The 18,748-nt window shown below is 44.2% G+C and overlaps 1 protein-coding gene across 2 annotated transcripts in view; it reads right to left on the bottom strand.

Moving 5' to 3' along the window:
- Positions 1 to 1,543: 1,543 nt before the first annotated feature.
- The window catches only part of CREB5 (cAMP responsive element binding protein 5), a 289,788-nt gene continuing 272,583 nt past the window's right edge, over positions 1,544 to 18,748 (bottom strand). For both annotated transcript variants that reach the window (XM_068152374.1, XM_068152375.1), the window contains exons 8-11: positions 14,242 to 14,565; positions 8,103 to 8,336; positions 6,958 to 7,066; positions 1,544 to 5,755 (exon numbers count right to left, since the gene is read on the bottom strand). In XM_068152374.1, the coding sequence (XP_068008475.1) occupies positions 5,592 to 5,755; positions 6,958 to 7,066; positions 8,103 to 8,336; positions 14,242 to 14,565 (831 nt within the window). In that variant the 3' untranslated portion in view covers positions 1,544 to 5,591. The remainder of the gene's footprint in view (positions 5,756 to 6,957; positions 7,067 to 8,102; positions 8,337 to 14,241; positions 14,566 to 18,748) is intronic.

Genomic DNA, 18,748 nt, shown 5'->3' on the forward strand with positions numbered 1-18,748 from the left:
AAATATAGCAAGTTGCAATTACTCTTTCCAGTCCAAGGAGAGCCTGGGAAAGGAGATGAGATTTTGACTTAAAGCATCAATCTCATGTGTGACTGTGTGCAAACACTGACATTTTTTGGCCTCATGCAGCTTAATATTTGCTATAAAGTCATTTGGAAAGCTATGGAAACCAATAATGGTAAGCATTTTAGCTCTTAAGTGTAAAGCCACTGATAAAACTGAGGTTACAGCTGTAAACAGTCTCTTTTGTCTTTGCAGTAAGATGATTATTTCATATGATGAAAAATCAAACTTCTTTTATTTTTTCCCTTTCTGTTCAAATCACTTGAGATTTTAGATTTTATTGCTTTTGTTTGTCCTCAGAAGTTTTTAGTCTTTTTTCTTCTTTCTTTCTTTTTTTTTTTAAAGGTGCTGTCCCTAGTCAAGTTATAAGGCAACATATTTAATTGATTCAGAACTCTAATACATAGTATGGCCACTGTTACCACTGCAGCTTCACAGCTACTGTGAGTTGGACAACAAAGTGCACAACAATGCACAACAGAGCCAGTCTCCTGACCTTGACGATATACAGGACACTTTGGTTCTTGGGATGAGAGATTATAAACGTAGCTTAGACGCTGCCTCACACGCTTTGCATAATACAACATTTATATGCTGTCAGGAAGGGGGTGTAAAGTCTAAGTCACACTGCAGACTGGCTGTTTCCAGCCTCTCTGTTGGGGCAGGTGTGAGAGACGAGGTGTAGATATGCCACCAGTGAAAGCATATAAATGTATTTGGTGCAAATGTTTTACAAGAGTATGTATAAATGATTCAACAAGGGAGAGCAAGAAAGAGAGTGAGAGCTAAAGTGCAATTTAAAAATAATATAAATAATTGAAATGTAGAAATAAGATACTAATTAGGTGTAACTGGTTTTCTTTTATAGGCACAGTTTAGTTTTTATGTCTACAGATCAATCTTTTTTCTCTTCTTCCCTCTCCAGTAATCTTTTCTGATGTATAATGGAGTTTCAATGGTCTAAATCTAAGGAACACTGCTTAGTAAGAGGACAGAAGAGGCAATGATAAGGCAGTATAGTGCAACTCACTATGTGATATTAGAAAAGAAACAAGATGGAGTTAGATCTTCCATGGTGATGTACAAAATCAGCCTTAAAAAAAGGGGGAAAAAAATAAAGAGGCTTTCCAGTTCTATGTTGACTCCTGCTTTCTAAAACGAGAAAGCACGTTTTCCAACACAAAGGGAAACAACTGAAGGTTCATAATTTGCTTTTGCTGCTACCAAAAACCAAAACCAACCAAACAAAAAAAGCAGATGCTGCTTCAAGGAAAAACATTTAATTCTAGGAACTTCTGTACAACTGACCTCAGCAAGTTCTTCCATCTTAGATGGGCGACTTCTGCTTGAGACCCTGCAGGATTAAGATGCAACAACACACACCTAGAGTAGTTTATTGCAAAACTAATATTGTAACTTAAAAAAAAAAACACCCAACAAAACCCCAACAGATTCTGTACAAGAACACTGTTCAAATGGAATGTGTTAAAATAACATTTATTAATAAATACTTTATAAAATTCTATGTGAATACTAAATTAATAGATTCCTGTTTAAAATTGCTTTGGTCCTCATGAAATTTTCATAAATTCACTCTATAGGCTTTTATTTTTTTGTTGTTGTTGTTAAAAACAAAAAAAGCATTAGCTGCTAAAAAGCACATTTTTGCCTAAACTAAAAGGCTAGTTTTCAACACTAAGTATTTGTTGCTTAAAAAAATATGAATCCTCAAAAGTTGGGCATTTAAACAACAGTTATAGCTGGCTTGTTAGTTAACACTAATCCACACACACTGAGGCACTGAACCATTGACTTTCCACTATTCAGAAGATGGGCAGCAGACGTTTAGCTTTGTAGCAGGAGTTAAATCCCCCGCTGCATGAAATCCTCCATAAATCATCATCATCATCCCCACCGTCCTTATAAAACACACCATGATAGCACACAAACGACTTGTCTCCCACAGGCAGCATTATGATTATGGCTTGCATAAATTGACTTGGGGAAGGGGGAACCAGGGAGGAAGGAACTGGATCACAGCATCATTTCTTTCTGATCAAAGTATTGCAGTAGTCCATGGCTGAGATTCCCCACATGCTTCCAATGTCATGCAACAAGAGATGCTGTCTGCAGAAATATCTCCTCCTGAGCATGGCACCGGCCGAGGCTTGCTGCCCTACTGCTGCCCAGGAGATTGGGCAAGGGAAGCAGTCTGAATCGTCCGCTGGTGGCGGGGCAGGGCACAGAGCTCAGAAAGCCCAGTGACCGGCTGGGTTGGCAGGGCAGGAGGAGAGCAGAGGAGTCTCCAATTGTAGCTTGTGGAAAAGTGGGATTTCTCCATGACAGAAAGAGCCTGGGAAGTGCACCTAGAGTGACATGCTTAGGAAGAGGCTGCTGCCACCAACCATGCAGCATAGGGACATCCCAGAGACAGAGGGGCAGGAATTTTCTCCTGCAGCCCTTGCTCAGGCAGCCTCCAGTGCCAGGTTGGTAACCAGCAGTTTGAGGAAAGGCTACAGGATCACTCCTCTGGAAAATAAGAGTATTTGAATGTGGAAGCAAATCTGATGAATAATATAAGGTGCCTGGTACAGTTGGTCCTTTTTACCGATGATAAAGCCGATATAAATATGCTGCGTGTTGTCTCGGCCTGTGAACCTGCGACAGAGTTACAAGAAGCAATAGCAAATAGCTTTTCATCCTTTACTTATTTCCACATCACTAGCAAGGATTATACCTAAAGGCCAATAGTATAGAGAGGAGACATTTCATTGTAATTACACATTTAGGCCAACATGTGGTTGGCTTGCCTAGTTAGCATTAAAAAAAGAAATAATTGAGCTATATATAATACACATCAGTCAAACTGTCAAGTTGCTGAATTTAACAAAACTTAGGCAAGGTTTTTGTACTTTTTTTTTCCCTTTTTTTTTTTTTTTGTCTTTTTCATGTAGACAGCTTTCAGTTTAACAGCTAAATATTTTAATTGAGGAGAGTGAATGAAATGAAGCTAAACCGTAATTCTAGCGCAGTGTAGCTCAACTGGGTATTCTAATATTACCAGCAACTTTGATTTTCAGTTTGTAATGTATTCAAGTGCTACCCATATAGAGGGAAGAGTGTTTTCAGATTAACCCTGCAGTGGCACTTTCCTTTTCATGGTGAATGATGAAATTCAGGCGCAGGGGAAATGCTTATTTGGTTGTTGGGTTGGTTTTTTTTTTTACATAGTGGATACTCAACTGGAACATTTTGCTCGCCTGCCTATTTGAAAAGAGTTCCCTTGGGAGTTGTGATGAAGTAAAACCATTTAGCTATTACAACTCGAGGTTAAAAAAAAGAAGAAGAAGAAAAAAATATAGATTCAGTATTTAAACACTTTAAAAGTATATGTCTTGTCTAAAATATAATAGAAAATCCTTTACATTTGTATTGTTTTGTAATTCTTCTTTTTTGGTTCTTCAGACTATAGAATCAAGTCAGGATTTACACTGTACATTAAAAATCTTCTTCTTTTGAATGTATTTGCATAAATGGAAAGCAAGCTGGTAAAGAAGAGAATACTGATCAAAAGTTAGTTGCCCAGACAAGAAGCTAATTTGGAAATGGATGATTCTCAGCATTTTGCTTTCCCTTCCAGGAGAGCCCTGCTGCCTGTATAGCACCTCACGCTTCAGTTGTTTCACTCTCCTAGCTGCACGGAGGAGCGACCCTTTTAAAACTCATGGTTCCTCTAAAAACCAAAGACACAGTCTTTGAGGAGGAGAACTTTGCTTCAGAACAAAGCGTGTTCAAAGCTAGGGCATTTGCTGGGAGTAATGTGAATTAGTTTTTGTTGTTAAAGGTATAGCTCAAAATCTTACAACGTTTATTACCAGCTCAGAGCCCGCTCCCCACATAAGCTGCAGACAGATTTGAGAGCAAACCCGGGCCCCAGTAAACAGAAAGGCAGTGTAACAAACTGGCATCATCTCTATCTGATATTCTTACCAATCGGTGGTACCACCCGGGGATGTAAATCAGCCACGGGGCAGGCCCGGAGTCCAAACAAAAACCTTAACTGTGGCATAAGGCTCTTTTCCAGACCTTCTTTAAAGGTCTGAATTTTGTAGCAGAGGCGTTTACTGTTCTCACAGTGCTTTCTGTGGGCTGCATGCCTTCTGAAAATTCGGCAGCATCCTAAAGAGACAATTCCTTACCCGTGGCAAACGGGCATTAAGTGCCATTAAAGCCAGTGAAGCTCCCAGCTCGGGATCGGCGGTGGATGCTTAAAGGAAGGGCTGCAGAGAACAGACCTTTGCGTGGGAATGAAAAATGGCATTTTTCCAAGCGGTCAGAACCGTTACCCTGATTTATTTCTCATTTATAGCCCCTGAAACCTGAGACTGTTAGCTTTCATTGCTGGAGCGGCGCAGCCAGGTTAGGGAACAGAACTTTTCCGAATGATTACATGCTACATGGAGTTTTCTGTGTTAATGACTGGCAGTGCAAAAAGAATTGCTGTGATTCTCAGGTGTTGCTCGCTATGCCTGTACCATGCCACCAAAGCTTTACAGGACTGCTAGCATCAACACAGCTGGCTCTCAATCCCGCTTCACCTGGGGCTGCACTGCTTTCACCTTTTGCTGTTTATTAAAAACACTAAATCAGGAGTATTTCTGTTTGTTTTTAAAAGCCAAACGCTCCTCGCAGCCCAGCTGCAGGTGAAGAGCTAGTGAAAGCAGCAGCCGTGCTGACAGTTTTAGGTGGGCTTGAAGTTTTTGCTTGTTCATCACCATTCTTTGAGAAAAAGAGAGGGAAGCAAGAAAGCCTTAGAATGTAAAGAAAGGGGGGGAAAAAAAAGCAGGACCGAAAAAAAAAAGCTGAGGGGTTGGAAAGGGAAAAGGAAGGTGTAAGAATAAGTGGAGGAGAAAAAGGCCAGGGCAGGGGAGAGAGAAGAAGTGGTACAGCTAGACAAAAGAGCACATTATTTGGGCTTGATTTTGTCCTGATAGCCACATCCTATATAACTGCTTTGAAAGAGGCTCTGCATGCAAGATGGAGTCTGCTGATAGCACAATGCTAACTCATTTTTTATTATGCTGTCAGCAGATGCCCTCTCTCTATATTTATAGCCTAATTACTCCTAGTTACCTATGTATTACTCTGTTTAATATTTTTCATGCCTCACATTGGTTAACAAGCTGCAGTTTAACACAACTCCTTATTTCTGAGGCTTCAGGCTAGATTGGTGGGAAGGAAACATGACTATGTACAGAAATAGTTAGGTTTATAAACAAGTAACTGGTACCAAAAAAACTGGAGAAAGCACCAAAGCATTTCTCAAGCTGATAGCATATTAATTGCATAACTCCCTTTATGTAACTAAGTATAAAAGACATTTTAATAACTATAAAAATGAAAGCCAGAGTCTTTCAAGAACTGAGGAATCTTCCAGGCTTGAGTTAGGGTTGCAAAAGTCCTTAGCACAGAGGATGCTTTGATATGCTACCACACTCCCCTAGCAGTTTCTGATCAGCCAACCACTTTTAAAGGATGGGGTTGATGTCTGTTCTGTGGCTGGCGAGCTGGGTGAGAGTGGAGCTTCCCACGACGTCGCTGACGGAGGAGGAGGTTGTGATGGTGTTGTGCTGGATGACTTGCTGCTGGGAGCAAGCTGGGACCGGGCTTGCAGGAGGACTGCTCTCAGGACCTGGGGAGGAAGTGAGGGCACAGAGACAACACATTCATTTTTCCATCAGAGCAACGAGCCCAGGCTGAGTGACACTCCTGGCAAAGGGATGTACTACTACAGCAGCAACGTTAACAACCTGAGGCCTGCACAAGTCCCAGGATTTCAAAATACACAACTATCCAGTGCTGTCTTCTGTCCTTTTCCTGGGTTTGGTTTTGGTTTGTTTTTTTTTCAAGCCAGCTTCTCAGGTATCAACCTGACTTCAGGAGGTGGGACCTTGAAAAAAAAGTCCAAGACCTTAATGATTATAAAAGCAACGTCCGACATCTTAAGGTCTGTAAAACCAGTTGGGATGCTTAAAATGCTTTATTTGCTCCAGCATGAATCAAAAATAGAGTGCAGTGCACTGCAGCACAGAAAATCTAATTCAAGCAACAGTTGATAGGCATGTAATGCAATTATGTTTTGGGGTTTTTTTTTCATTGAGTGCTGCTAAAGAGCCAGATGCATAGTGATGCAGAGGAGACAGAAATGGGCTCTATTTTAAGAGAATGCCGCAACCTAGCAAATATTAACCCCCCGAGGCTCTTCTGAGCTGTTCTACAGCTAGTTTGACCCTAAATTAACCACACTCGTCAAATGCACCACCAAGGCGGGATCTGTGCAGCGTCTCCACGTGATGAGAATGGAAAAAACAAAAAGAAAAAGGAACAAAAAAGAAGAAAAAGAGTTAAGAAAGGGTTAACAAACCTTGGAAACCTGTGCCACGCCTGGGCTGTGCCACTGTCAGAGCACAGTACCATTTTCGCTGGAGGGGACTGCAATGTTTTCCTTTTTAACTTCCCTTTCAAGAGTTATTTTAAGGTGCTGGCAGCGCTGTGCCCAGGAGGAGGACTCTTGCAGGTTTGGAGCTGTGAGTTCAAGCGGGATCCTCCACAGGGGAGCGAGTGTCCATCCGTGTGCATCTCCTTGCAGAAGGGAGGGGTGGGGAGGTCTAGCTCTGCTGGCTGGGATGCAAACCAGGGCTTTTTGGTTTGGTTTGGTTTCTGGTTTTGAGCAGGGCTTAGAAAATAAGGGCAGGAGACCGGATGGCTCAGATGATGTTTGAGAAGACAGGTTCAAGTGATAATATGACCAACAAGGGGTTCTGGAGGGAGGAATTGGAAACTCTGCTTTCCTGTGAGGAGTGTGGAGACACTGCAAACATACCAGCTACTTACTTAGATATCCTTGCGATTCTTTCTGCATAGCTGTTATCGGACAGTCTTTATGTGTTAACAATAACTGTTTCAGCTGTGCTACCTCATTTTTCAGCATGGAAACTTCATTCTGGAAAAGAAAGAGAGGGTTTGGTTTGCTCATAAAGCTCAAACCAGGTTCTTCTACAAAGTCTAAACCCAGGAACACAGAAACTGCTCCACAGCTTTGGAAGAACTTAGCAAAAATGGCGCTCAGTGCTCGCTTGCTGGGTTTATGTTAGTATTTTTCCATGAGAGTATCTTATAACTTCTTCTGAAGACAGTTTGGCTTCCAGATTTGGTGACATAAACTGACAAAAGAACCAACTTCACAGCACCAGAGATACTCGAGGCAATACTTTAATCCACTCAGGAAATACTCTGGCTCTCTGCATCAGGACGGGGCGGGCCAGACCCATGGGGACAAATGGCAGCTTGATGTGCTGTGGGGTATGGTGGCAGGGCACAGTCACCTACACCATGCCACTTACAGTTCTGCCACATCCAGTGCCTGGGTGCTGCTCTTACCTCTGTGTTTTGGGGGCATGTGTTTTAGGGCAGTGTCATTATGCACGTGGTCTTTCTGCTCATGGCAGCACACAGGCACACCTCTGTATGGGGCAGCAGCAGAGTGCCCACCATAAGGAGGGCAGCACTGTAAGAAAAGCTTTTATTATATTATTTGGGGTACTTTCATCCATCTGCTCCATTTTCCCTACTGGTAGATCGATCTATTTATGCTCCTATCTCGCTGGCTTTGAATAAGGGTTTAGTTACATGCTCTGCTCTGAAGAAGTCAGTCTTTTACAGCCAACTTAATGGCACTTCCAAAAATAATCCCCACAAAAAGCAGTGACAAGGAAAGAAAAAATAAATACACCTCCATCTAGCGAAGGTTTCTAAATCCCAGGACAGCTTTTTCCTGGCTTCTCCCACTAAAATGTAATTATTTCTTTAATTGAAGCACAGACATCTTGATTAATCAACTTTGATGGTGCCCGCGCTCCCGCTAGGAGCCAGCTGTGCGGGGGCAGCCCCAAAGGTGGCAAAGGCCTGCAGGCACCGCCAGCCCCTCCGAGCACAAAGAGCCTCTCTGTGTCCTCGGGGGCGCAGACAGTGGCTCGCACCTGAAGTTGCATGTTTGTCTGGGTGAGCTCTTCTGCTTTCTTTTCCAGTGACATCACCCAGACCTTCCTCTTCTGTCTGCAGCGCGTGGCAGCAGCTCGGTTCCTTTCCAGAAATTTCCGCCTCCTCTCATCCGGGTCCTCATCCACCACTCTCCTGCGGCGCCCTCCGGTGGGCTGTGGCGGCTGTATCGTCTGCGTGGGCTGCATCTGCTGCGCCGCCGCCGGTGAAACCTGCTGGGGATGGAGAGGTTTGGCAGGGGTGATGAGGGGGGGACCTTGCAGAGGGAGGATGCTGAAACGGGAAGGGAAGTCTCACACCCTCGTCCTGCCCCTGGCAAGGTCTGCAACAGGCACATGTTGGAAGGCCGTGCCGGCTGGCACTGGAATTGGCTGCTGGCGATTCCTTACTGTGGTCTAAGGGGGAGATCTTTGTGAAACAATCCTCTGAATATTAGCAGGGAAAATATTTTTCCCTTTACAGGTGCTTTCTCTGCCACCATCTATTTCAATCCTTAAAAGTCAAGTTTCTCTCAGCAACTGTTCTACTCAAACCAGAGGACCATAGTGGCCTTATTTCTCTCTCTGACTCTCTCTCTCTTTTTTTTGGCAAATTGCCTCCAAAATTTGAGGACATTCCTATTTCACAGGCTCCTCCGTCTCCATCTCAGGCTTTACCACCTCTGGAGACATGAACTTCAGTGCTCTTTACACCTGAGACCTGAGTAGAGCTGGGAAGACCTTGGTGTCCCTCATTCTAGGGGCAGAATGATTTAGGCACCTGAACTCAGAGTTGCATTTTGGTATCCCTGCAATGCATGGAGAAGGGATATTCCTCTTACCAGGTGCTTTCATTTGATCCCTGTGGATGCTATGGTCTTCTATTTAGCAGTCTGGCTTTGACATTACAGGCACAAAACATCCAGCCCTGATGCTATGAAACTACAGGAAAAATAGGTATTTCTGTATTTTCAAGTGCAAGAGAGTAATGATCCTGCTTCTAACAGTCACTGTCCCATGCCATTACAGGAAAGGAACATGGTGGGGGGGAGCCTCATGTAGTCTGTGCTCCATTTACAGGGCAGGTGAAATAGATATCTCTGTCAGGAACCAGCATGGGAATAACCAACTGCCTGGGAATAGCCAGCTTTTGCTTTCCTACCTCACTGTGGCACCCAGGCCACAGTGCTTTGGACTGTGCTGGGGTCTTAGGATCCTAACCCACGGGTCCTTTGCCCAGCTGGAGCCGCCGCCGCTGCTGCTCACATTGCTGCTGCAGCTGTGGCACAGTCTGGAACAGTCTGGAAACCTGAATTGTTGACTCATAATTAACCCTCTTGTTCTGGCAAAGACCCAAACCTCCAAGGTGCTTCCTTTTGACTCGAGGGAGTGGACGTACTCAGCGCTTTGTCAGACTGAGCCCTGAATTTCAATTGCGGCAATTAACATGTGTTTGCCTAACACCTCTGTCTGTCTCAATTAAAACGATACTATCGTCTTGCAAGGTCGCTTTTCTGTCTAGAATCTCACCACAAACTGTGAAGAAGAGTTTGTTCCCTCCCCCAGCTGACTTGTGTCAGTTAAAGTGGCAATTTTCTGTGCAATTTTTCTGTGCATCTGATAACAATTTGGCATAAAGGTGAATTTACTCCCAGCTTTAGGTTGCGCAGTCAGGGAAGGTCTCCCACAGGAGCAGAAAAACCCCTTGTGAAAATAAGCCACCCTGCACTTCCTGAATGATTTTCATCATTTCACTTTGGGTTATCTCTGTACATTTGCTGGTGAAATCTCCAACCCTCTGTCCATTCCAGGGGTTGGAGTCCCAGGGCTATAGCAGCACCGCCGGCCAGCACCACACAGCACCAGCAGCTGTGGTCCTTGTCCCTGCCAGCATCCTCCTGCTGCTGCCAGGAGATCAGTGCTGAGGAATGCCATCTGCTCCCTGCCCACTGAGGCCAGGCATGCTACCTCTTTAGCAATATGTTTGAGGGCAGAGGCCTCAGAGATCCCTTTTAATGTCATTGAAGGCCTTCCATTTTCTCACACATAACACCTTTCCAGACCAGAGGTCTGTTTTTATGTTTCTGGACACCAAAAGCTTTCCTTAGCCTATTTCTCCCTTTTCATTCATCTGTAAAATGTCTTGTTTCTTCACTTTCTCAGTGGGAGCTGCTACACAGAGAACAAAAGAGACAATTCTTTTTTCTTTCCTCTCATATGGTCATTTTCTCCTGAATAATTGGTGATTGGTTTTATTTTCAGAATGTACCAGTCAGTCTTTGGGCAGTCAGAGCCCATTTTTGGAAGAACAGAATCTTCTCTCCATCTCTGGCAGATATTAATTATAAAGGTTGCCATTACATCACTAATAATGTCACATGGGGAATTAACTGAGGCTTACTAGATAGCTCTTAGCCTTGAAACCTGTTAGGCTAAGATATAGATCTTAGTAACTGTCCAGGCAACATTCGCTAGCAGCATTTTGTTGCCCTGCTAGGGACATAAGAAGGAAAATAAACATGTATTAAAATTAAGGTTAGTATTTTTTAGAAGATGCTAATCATGCATCCAAACATCTACTCTGCCTAAAATACCACTTTGGCAAGTTTGAAATGAAGAGTCATAGGCCCACTGGATGTTAGGGACCTATGAAGATCATTGAGGCCAACCCCTCTGCCAGAGCGGGACCATAGAATCTAGCACAGGTTGCACAGGAATGCATCCAGATGGGTCTTGAAAGTCTCCAGAAAAGGAGACTCCACAACCTCTCTAGGGAGCCTCTTCCAGTGCTGTGTGACTCACAGTGAAGAAGTTCCTCCTCATGTTGAGGTGGAACCTCCTGTGCTGTAATTTCTATCTGTTGCCCCTTGTCCTATCACAGGGTGCAAGTGAGCAGAGCCTGTCCCCTCCCTCTTGACACTCAGCCCTCAGAGATTTAAAAACATTTATTAAATCCCCTCTCAGTGTTCTCCACACCAAACAGCCCCCAGCGCTCTTAGCCCCAGGGCTCTCATAGAGCAGTGCTCCAGTCCCTTCATCATCCTGGTAGCTCTCAGTTGGACTCTCTCAAGTAGATCCCTGCCCCTACTGAACTCGGGAGCCCAAAACTGGATGCAGTATTCCAGGTGAGGTCTCACCAGGGCAGAGTAGAGGGGGAGGAGAACCTCCCTCAATCTACTGGACACACTCCTCTTAATGCACCCCAGGATCCCACTGGCCCTCTTGGCCACAAGGGCACATTGCTGTCCCATGCAGAACTTGTTAACCACCAGGACTCCCAGGTCCTTTCCATGGGGCTGCTCTCTAGCAGATCCCCTTCCAACCTGTACTGGTGCAGGACTGCACTTATCCTTGTTCAACCTCATCAGGTTCCTCTCTGCCCAGCTCTCAGTCTGTCAAAGTCTTCTTAGGACCAACACAAGAATAATAATATCATTTTTATAGTAGTTGAGGCAATGTAGCTACAACTTGATAAAATATCTTTCAGAAAGATACCTACCAGAAAATTATTTCTACTTTTAAGCTTGATCTAATGCATCTCTCTCTGCTCTTTGCAACTTACCACAAAACTAATACTCATCCACTTCTTCTATGAAAGTGTAACTCATTGGGTTCCTCTATGTCAAAATGGTAGGTGAAAAGCATGAAATGAATTCTGACATTACAAAAGGGTGTGGAGTGGAATAACAACCACCTCAGCATGGGAGCACACAGTTTACAGCAGTGTGGACCATGCTGTCATTTGGCAGGTGGTCTGGAATGGAGGAATCTGGCTCAGAAGCATGAGGAGGTTAATAATCAGTAAAATGCACCATAAAATTAATGTCTGCTGGAACATCTGACCCCTAAAGAGACCATTATCATGGGGACTATGGATGAGCTTAGAGAGTAATAACCATGTGGTTATTACTCAGCAAATCATTCTTTTCTCCCCACTAATGCATCTGGTCAGAAATCACCATTGCCTTTGCATCATGTGGGTAGACAAGCAGCATGAGCTTGGCACCCTGGGCAAGTCACTGACTCTAGAATTCCTATGCCATCCCCCTCTATTCCCATCCTCTGGGTGATACTTACACCCATGGTATGGTCCAGGTGAAGACCTCCTTGATCCCTGATGGGGCCTGTTGCTTCCAGCATAGCAGAGCTCATCTGACTGCACAAGCCCAGCTCCAGAGACTCTGTGGTGCTGGGACACAGAGTGAATCTGACAACTTTGTGGCTTCCAGTCAGCCCACCTAATCTCTATCTCTTCTTGCCGTCTTGCAAGCCTTTTGGTGTGCCTAGGTAACAGGGAATGCAAAGCGCAACAAGTCTAAGCTGTCCTAGCTGGAAGGAGTGTAAGAAAGACACAACCTGCTCAGGCAAGTCCAGAGGAGGGTCACTGGCTCATTGATCTTACACTTAAAATTGGGAGGCTTGTTTTCTCTGGTGGCTGTTTTCTCCCCACCTGCTACAAATGGTACTAGGGATGCTTTGCAGTAGCGCTCATAGCATGCTATCTGACTCACTCACCTGCATTAGCATTTTTCCCTCCCAGCCCCTCAGTGAGGTGTCAGTACCATTACCCTTGTTTTAAAAGCCTCAGAAAGGTTAAGTGACTTCCTTCATCTCAGCCATGGATGGAGTCCTCAGTCTGCTAAGCACAACTTCATCCCCCACTCTCTCACGGGTCTCCAAGACAGCCATCAGGTTACTTTTGGTTTCTCTGTTACAAAACAATGTCTTTTTATGGGAGTTTTTAAACAACTCCAAGGAAAATAACTCATTAACAGATGGGAAAATAATTGAATTCATGAAGTAAACACTGAACTAAACTTAGGAAAGCTCTGGACATCTTCTCACAGGGGAGTCTGCTGCTCTCTTATTTAGGCTGTTTCTCTGAAGCTGACAATTCATTTTACATTAGCAAATGCTGTAAGGAAATCCCATGTGCTTGCAGCCTCTGCAATAATAAAGCTAGATGTTAGTAAATAGTTAATGTTGTGGGACACTGGGATGTCAGCCAAATTCTCTCAATTTCTTCAATGTTTTCTGAGAGCTTCTCTGAAAGGTATTTGCAGGCAACACAATACTCCACAGATTGAACTTCTTACAGCTGGTACTCCTCTTTGTTCTCATTCTAGGCGCTGCCTGCTTGTCCTCCCTAAATTTGCTCCCCAGACCTGACATACCATAGCCACTGCCCCCAGAGTTTTGCTTTTCTTGGGTGATCCTGCTGAAGTCTATCATCTTAAGACAATAATAGAATTGCTTTTAAAAATGATTCTGCTTAAATTTGTGCTCATTAGTTCAGCAAACACTCAGTTCAGATACAGAATTATCCACACTGCTGAAGCAAATATACCTGGTCCAAAACTTGAGACCTCCATCCCATTCAGTGGAGGCCTTCACTGAGTTATCATCCAAAATGCCTTCCTGGTTTAAATCTCTCTCTTTGTGATGGCTTCATCTTTTTCTCTTGCACAACATCCACCAACTCTTGCCTGCACTCTCAGCTAATCTGAGCTTCCTTTCATGCCCTGCAGATGAGGGTTGGATGCTCTCTTCTTCTCCTCTAAAGCAATATATCTTACCTTAGAACTACCCCTACTGTGTCCAGTCTTGAAAGCATACACACACCCCAACACACACACACCCCGGTGCCCTTTTACTTCACTAAAGCTGTGCTATGCATTTCTGCAGATACAACACATACAGCTCTTTAAATCTGAGAAGTTCAGGTTCAAGGACATTAGACAACCTATGGAATGTGCCAATCTCCATAATAAACATCACCCACAAAAGGATGTGTGTCAAGCTGCAGAGCTCAGAAAACTGAAAAACCTTGGAACTCCTTTGTAAAGTAGAACATTACAAATGTCTAGCAGGCTAAGCAGTTGCATCACTCCATATTCTGAATAAAGCTTGCACTTCCACACCAGCAGCAGCAGACAAGGATGAGTAGCCCAAGGGGCTTGTACCTAACAGAGACATGCATGTGAGAATCACAGGACCACACAGGATGGTAGGGGCTGGAAGGGAGCTTTGAAGATCATTGAGTCCAACCCCCTTGGCAGAGCAGGACAGTACAACCCAGGGAGTGAGCTTTAACTCCACGTAACAGCAGGATTCAGCTACGCAGCATGATATGAAGCTCTACCTGTGCTTGTCCGCCGGAGTGCAGCGGGGGGTGCGGCGAGGTCTGGTGGTGCGCCGGGTGTGCGTGAAGGTGCGAGTGAGAGTGGTGGTGGGGATGATTCTGCTGGTGGTGAGGCTGAGGATGAGGATGGTGCGCTGGGTGCTGGTGCTGATGTGGGTACGAGTGATGGGGTGGCAGCGTCTGGTGCTGATGAGGGTGTGAGTGCATGTGGTGGTGTGGCGCCTGGTCCTGCCGCGAGCTCATCATTTCCATCATGTGGCCCATGGTGTTCATATTCCCGTTCGACATGGCGCCAGGGTGGTGAGTCAGGGCTGCCTTCAGCCTCTGGAACAGAACAAGGCAGAAAATGCAACAGTCATACATGACCATCTGAGCAATCAGAATCAGATTTCTGCTGTTGTAGAGCTTAGTGCCTTGTCCTGTGCTTTGAGATTCAGTTAGCCTTTCTTCTCGCTGTTCCCTTGATAAAAGGCATCTTATTTCAGTTTGAGAAAGAACATATTCTCGGGATTTAATCTAGTTTTCCCACTATAAATATGTAAAGATATAAACATCTGAGCTGAAATCTAACAGTCACACATTTCCTGCTGTGCTGCTGAGGAAACATAACTGGCTCTCGTACTTTTCTCTTTGGCCAGCTCAGTAGCCTTGGCTTCATCCAACTTGTATTCTTGCAACTTTGAAAAAGGAAGAACTGATTAAAGTAAAGGTGAGACAAAGTTCACTTGGTTTTACTACAGATATTATTTAAAAGACTAATTGATAAATATATTGCATGGAGATGTTTTTTCAGGCTCAAATACACTCTACAGTGGGCGTCATACTACCTGTGGACTACTGAAATCACTGACATCCTAGGAGAGTATGCAAAAGGTAGAGCCCAAATGTCAGCTAGAAGGGCACCTTCTAAACCCTTCTTTACATCCATAGTCCTGCATCTTGCTCAACATAAACCACTCTACAACACAGGAACAGGCTGCCCAAGGGGGTTGTGGAGTCTCCCTCTCTGGAGATATTCAAGACCTGCCTGGATACATTCCTGTGTGATCTGCTTTAGGTGATCCTCCTCTGGCAGGGGGTTGGACTGGATGATCTTTCAAGGTCCCTTCCAGCCCCTAACATTCTGTGATACACCCAAGACCTCTCATGTCTTTGCATTTGGGAAGAGGTTAGTGTAAGCTTAATTTACTCTCAGTAATTGCAAATAATGAGTCAGCAGAGGATGGTAAGAGAGAAATGGAAGGAAGAACACCCATGGTATCACTAGATGCCAGACTGACAATGCTGTGAATAACCAACCCATCAACTAGCTCATAATTCATTACCCAGGCAGCAGACATAATGAATTCCAGATAGCTCAGCAGCAAGAGATGCCACCTATGGGTGGCAAGGACCAGCAGGGATACAAGGAACAGAAGTGCACCTTTCCCTGGGGTCACAGATGACAGTCACAAGCCAACAAGGCTAAAATCTGCCAGTGAAAGAGCAAGGACCAGACTGAACAACACTGTGCTTTTGTCTTTAAAGCAAAGAGTGACTGCCAGGACACTCAGAACCTATAGATGGGAATTTCAGTCTGCTTTATCTTGAAATAACTTCTGTCTGTGCAGCTCTACTGCGAGACCACAGATAAAGGATCCTGTGTTCAAAGCTGCCACCCTATTGTATTTGTTTCTTCCTCACTCCCAGGTGCACAAATTCTTAAGGAGAAAAAAAAAGAGGGAAAAAAGTTATAGAAGGCAAAAAGAATAAGAGGGTCAATTTAAAGTACCACTCTCAACGTCTTGCATCCCATATGGTTTTGCAGACATCATGAAAGTCATTCCACTGAGATACTCCTAATAGCTCCATTAATCCAAATGTGGTTTATTTCATTATCAATCAACTGGATGAAGAAAAAAATCTTAGAAGAAAAGATGCAAAACCCATCAGTGCCTCAGTTCACATGGAGAAAAATACAGGCTGATGACTTAAGTTTCCTTAAGAAACTGCAGCATCTATCACAACCTGTCAGTATTCTCAAAGACAGACTGAGGGAACTCTGGCAGTGAGGTTAAATATCTCCTTCCTTATCTCTAAAGTTAAACCAGAGTTCAATCTGGTGTCAATAGCAGTAAGCCATCCTGGGTATAAAATGGAGGAGTTGAGTAGCCCTTAACATTTTGTGGTAGTTTTAGGCTGATGCCTAGGAAAACATTCCACAGATTGAGCAGAAAAGTGGTAGAATGTAAATAAATTACCATTGGATGGAAAAGGGAAAATAATGCTAAGGTCTAAAGAATCCCATTGGTCTGATTGGTCCCTGGAGGTGTTTAAGACCAGGCTGGATGAGGCTCTGGCCAGGCTGATCTAGTGTGGGGTGTCCCTGCCCATGGCAGGGGGGTTGGAACTAGCTGATCCTTGTGGTCCCTTCCAACCCTGAATGATACTATGATAACTAACATGAAGTTAGTTGTCTAACTGTTTCTCTTTTTGGCTTCTTTGCTCTAGCTGATACTAGCTGAGTGCTTTTGCTTGGCTGTGGCTGAACTTGGCTGTGTTCTTCTTGTGGCTAAGTACTAGCAAGCTACTCTCTGCTCTCTTTTGCCTTGCACAGGGGGAAAGGGAGAGGAGAAGGGGAAGCTATTAGTAGCCCCCTGGTTTTGTCCAGGGGGCTTCTTGTGTTGTTCATAAATTGTAAATGCATGTAAATATTGTATATTTTGTACAGATCCATTGTATTTCATATTTCTAGATTTTAGTGTGCTTGTAAATACAGCTTCATTTGCCTTCTGACTGAGCTGATCTGTCAATTGTATTTTGGGGGGGTCATTCTCTCTGAAATTTAGCTGGGGGCTAATTTCAACCCATCACACATTTTGGAATTGAAATTCTTACCCTAGTTACTGTAAGAAGCTGTTCAGAATAACTGGTGTTAGTCAGGAGTGTATTAAAAAAAAAGGCTAAATAGGTCAAGTCATGCTGCATATTCTTCTCCTTCAAAACTTGCTGAGATCTTTCCCATGAGGCTGAGCCACCACACAGACCTAAGCTAAAGTACCAATAGAAGTTGTCCTAACTTTGTTTTCTGAATCACAGAATCAACCAGGTTGGAAAAAGATCTTCAAGATCAAGTCCAACCTATCACCCCACACCATCTAATCAACTAAACCATGGCACCAAGTGCCTCATCCAGCCTCTTTTTAAACACTTCCAGTGATGGTGACTCCACCACCTCACTGGGCAGCCTGTTCCAATAGCTAATCTCTCTTTCTATGAAGAATTTCTTCCTAACACACAGCCTAAACCTCCCCTGGTGCAGCTGGAGACTGTGTCCTTCTGTCACTGGCTGCCTGGGAGAAGAGACCAACCTCCACCTGGCTACAACCTCCTTTCAGGTAATTGTAGACAGCAATAAGATCTCCTCTGAGCATCCTCTTCTCCAGGCTAAGCAACCCCAGCTCCCTCAGCCTCTCCTCCTAGGGCTTGTGCTCCAAAATGCAAAATAACCAAGCCCTCGGTAGCTAGCAGTTTTATGTGATGAATACCTAACGAAATCTTCCAGTGCTATATCTGTCAGACCTCTGGACCTGTACTGCAGCTTGTCTTACTCTAAACTTCAGATTTTTTCAAAGCCAAAAAAAAGGGGAAAAACTTAATCTGCAAATCAAGATTCTTTTTTTCAGCTGTGAAAGCTGTGGCTTATTTGCTGTTGTGTGCCTTCAAGGAGAATAAATTATTTTGTTTTCTTTCCCTAGCCCCTTCTACCACCTCCATTTATTTGAGATAGCAAATCAAGAGAGACAGTGAGAGGTCTGACATGCAGCTGGTTTCAGTCAATAGGGGTCATTGCCATTTGGGCTGTGTATTTTACAAGCTCCTTGCTGACTCTTCCCAATGGGAGGGTGGGTCAGCTGCCCTGGATCCCAGTGCTGGTGTGAGACCAGCTCTCTACCTCATCCTGTCCCAGTGCAGCAACAGCCATCGCCTGGCCCTCACCTCCCTTTAAATTTGTGCTTAGATCAGCTCTGTCTGCACACACACACAGGGCAGTGTTCATCTTCTATTAGCCAGTCACTGCTGCCCATCAGAAACATTTGGGGAATGGAAACCTTTTCCATTTGCTCTGCAGCAAGATCAGTCAGTCTGGATGTTTTAGTTAGAGCATAGGGAGGGAAAATCACCAGAACCTGGTGAACTCTTTGCTTTGAGTATGTGTAGGGCTGGAAGGGCAGGCTGCTTTTTTGTTATTGTTCTTTTTATGTGTGCTAATTGCAAACAGCTGCTTTAGCTTAGTGTCACATAAAATGAGATGGCATCAAACCTGATCTTACTGGAGTGCCCCCATTAGCAAATCGTCTCTAGAATGCAATGATAGCCCAGCACTCAATCCTGTGGCCACCCAGTTTCTCAGGAGCTGTGTGACTGACTTCACCAGAGCCTGCAGGAACATGGCAGTTCACAACTTGGGGCTGAACCAGAGGACTCAGATCTGCTCTCACCAAAACCTGACATTTCTGCTAACAAC

The sequence above is a fragment of the Melanerpes formicivorus genome, unplaced genomic scaffold (genome assembly GCF_026170545.1).
Source record: "Melanerpes formicivorus ecotype bairdi unplaced genomic scaffold, bMelFor1.0.p_v2 SCAF_23, whole genome shotgun sequence".
Taxonomy (NCBI): Eukaryota; Metazoa; Chordata; class Aves; order Piciformes; family Picidae; genus Melanerpes; species Melanerpes formicivorus.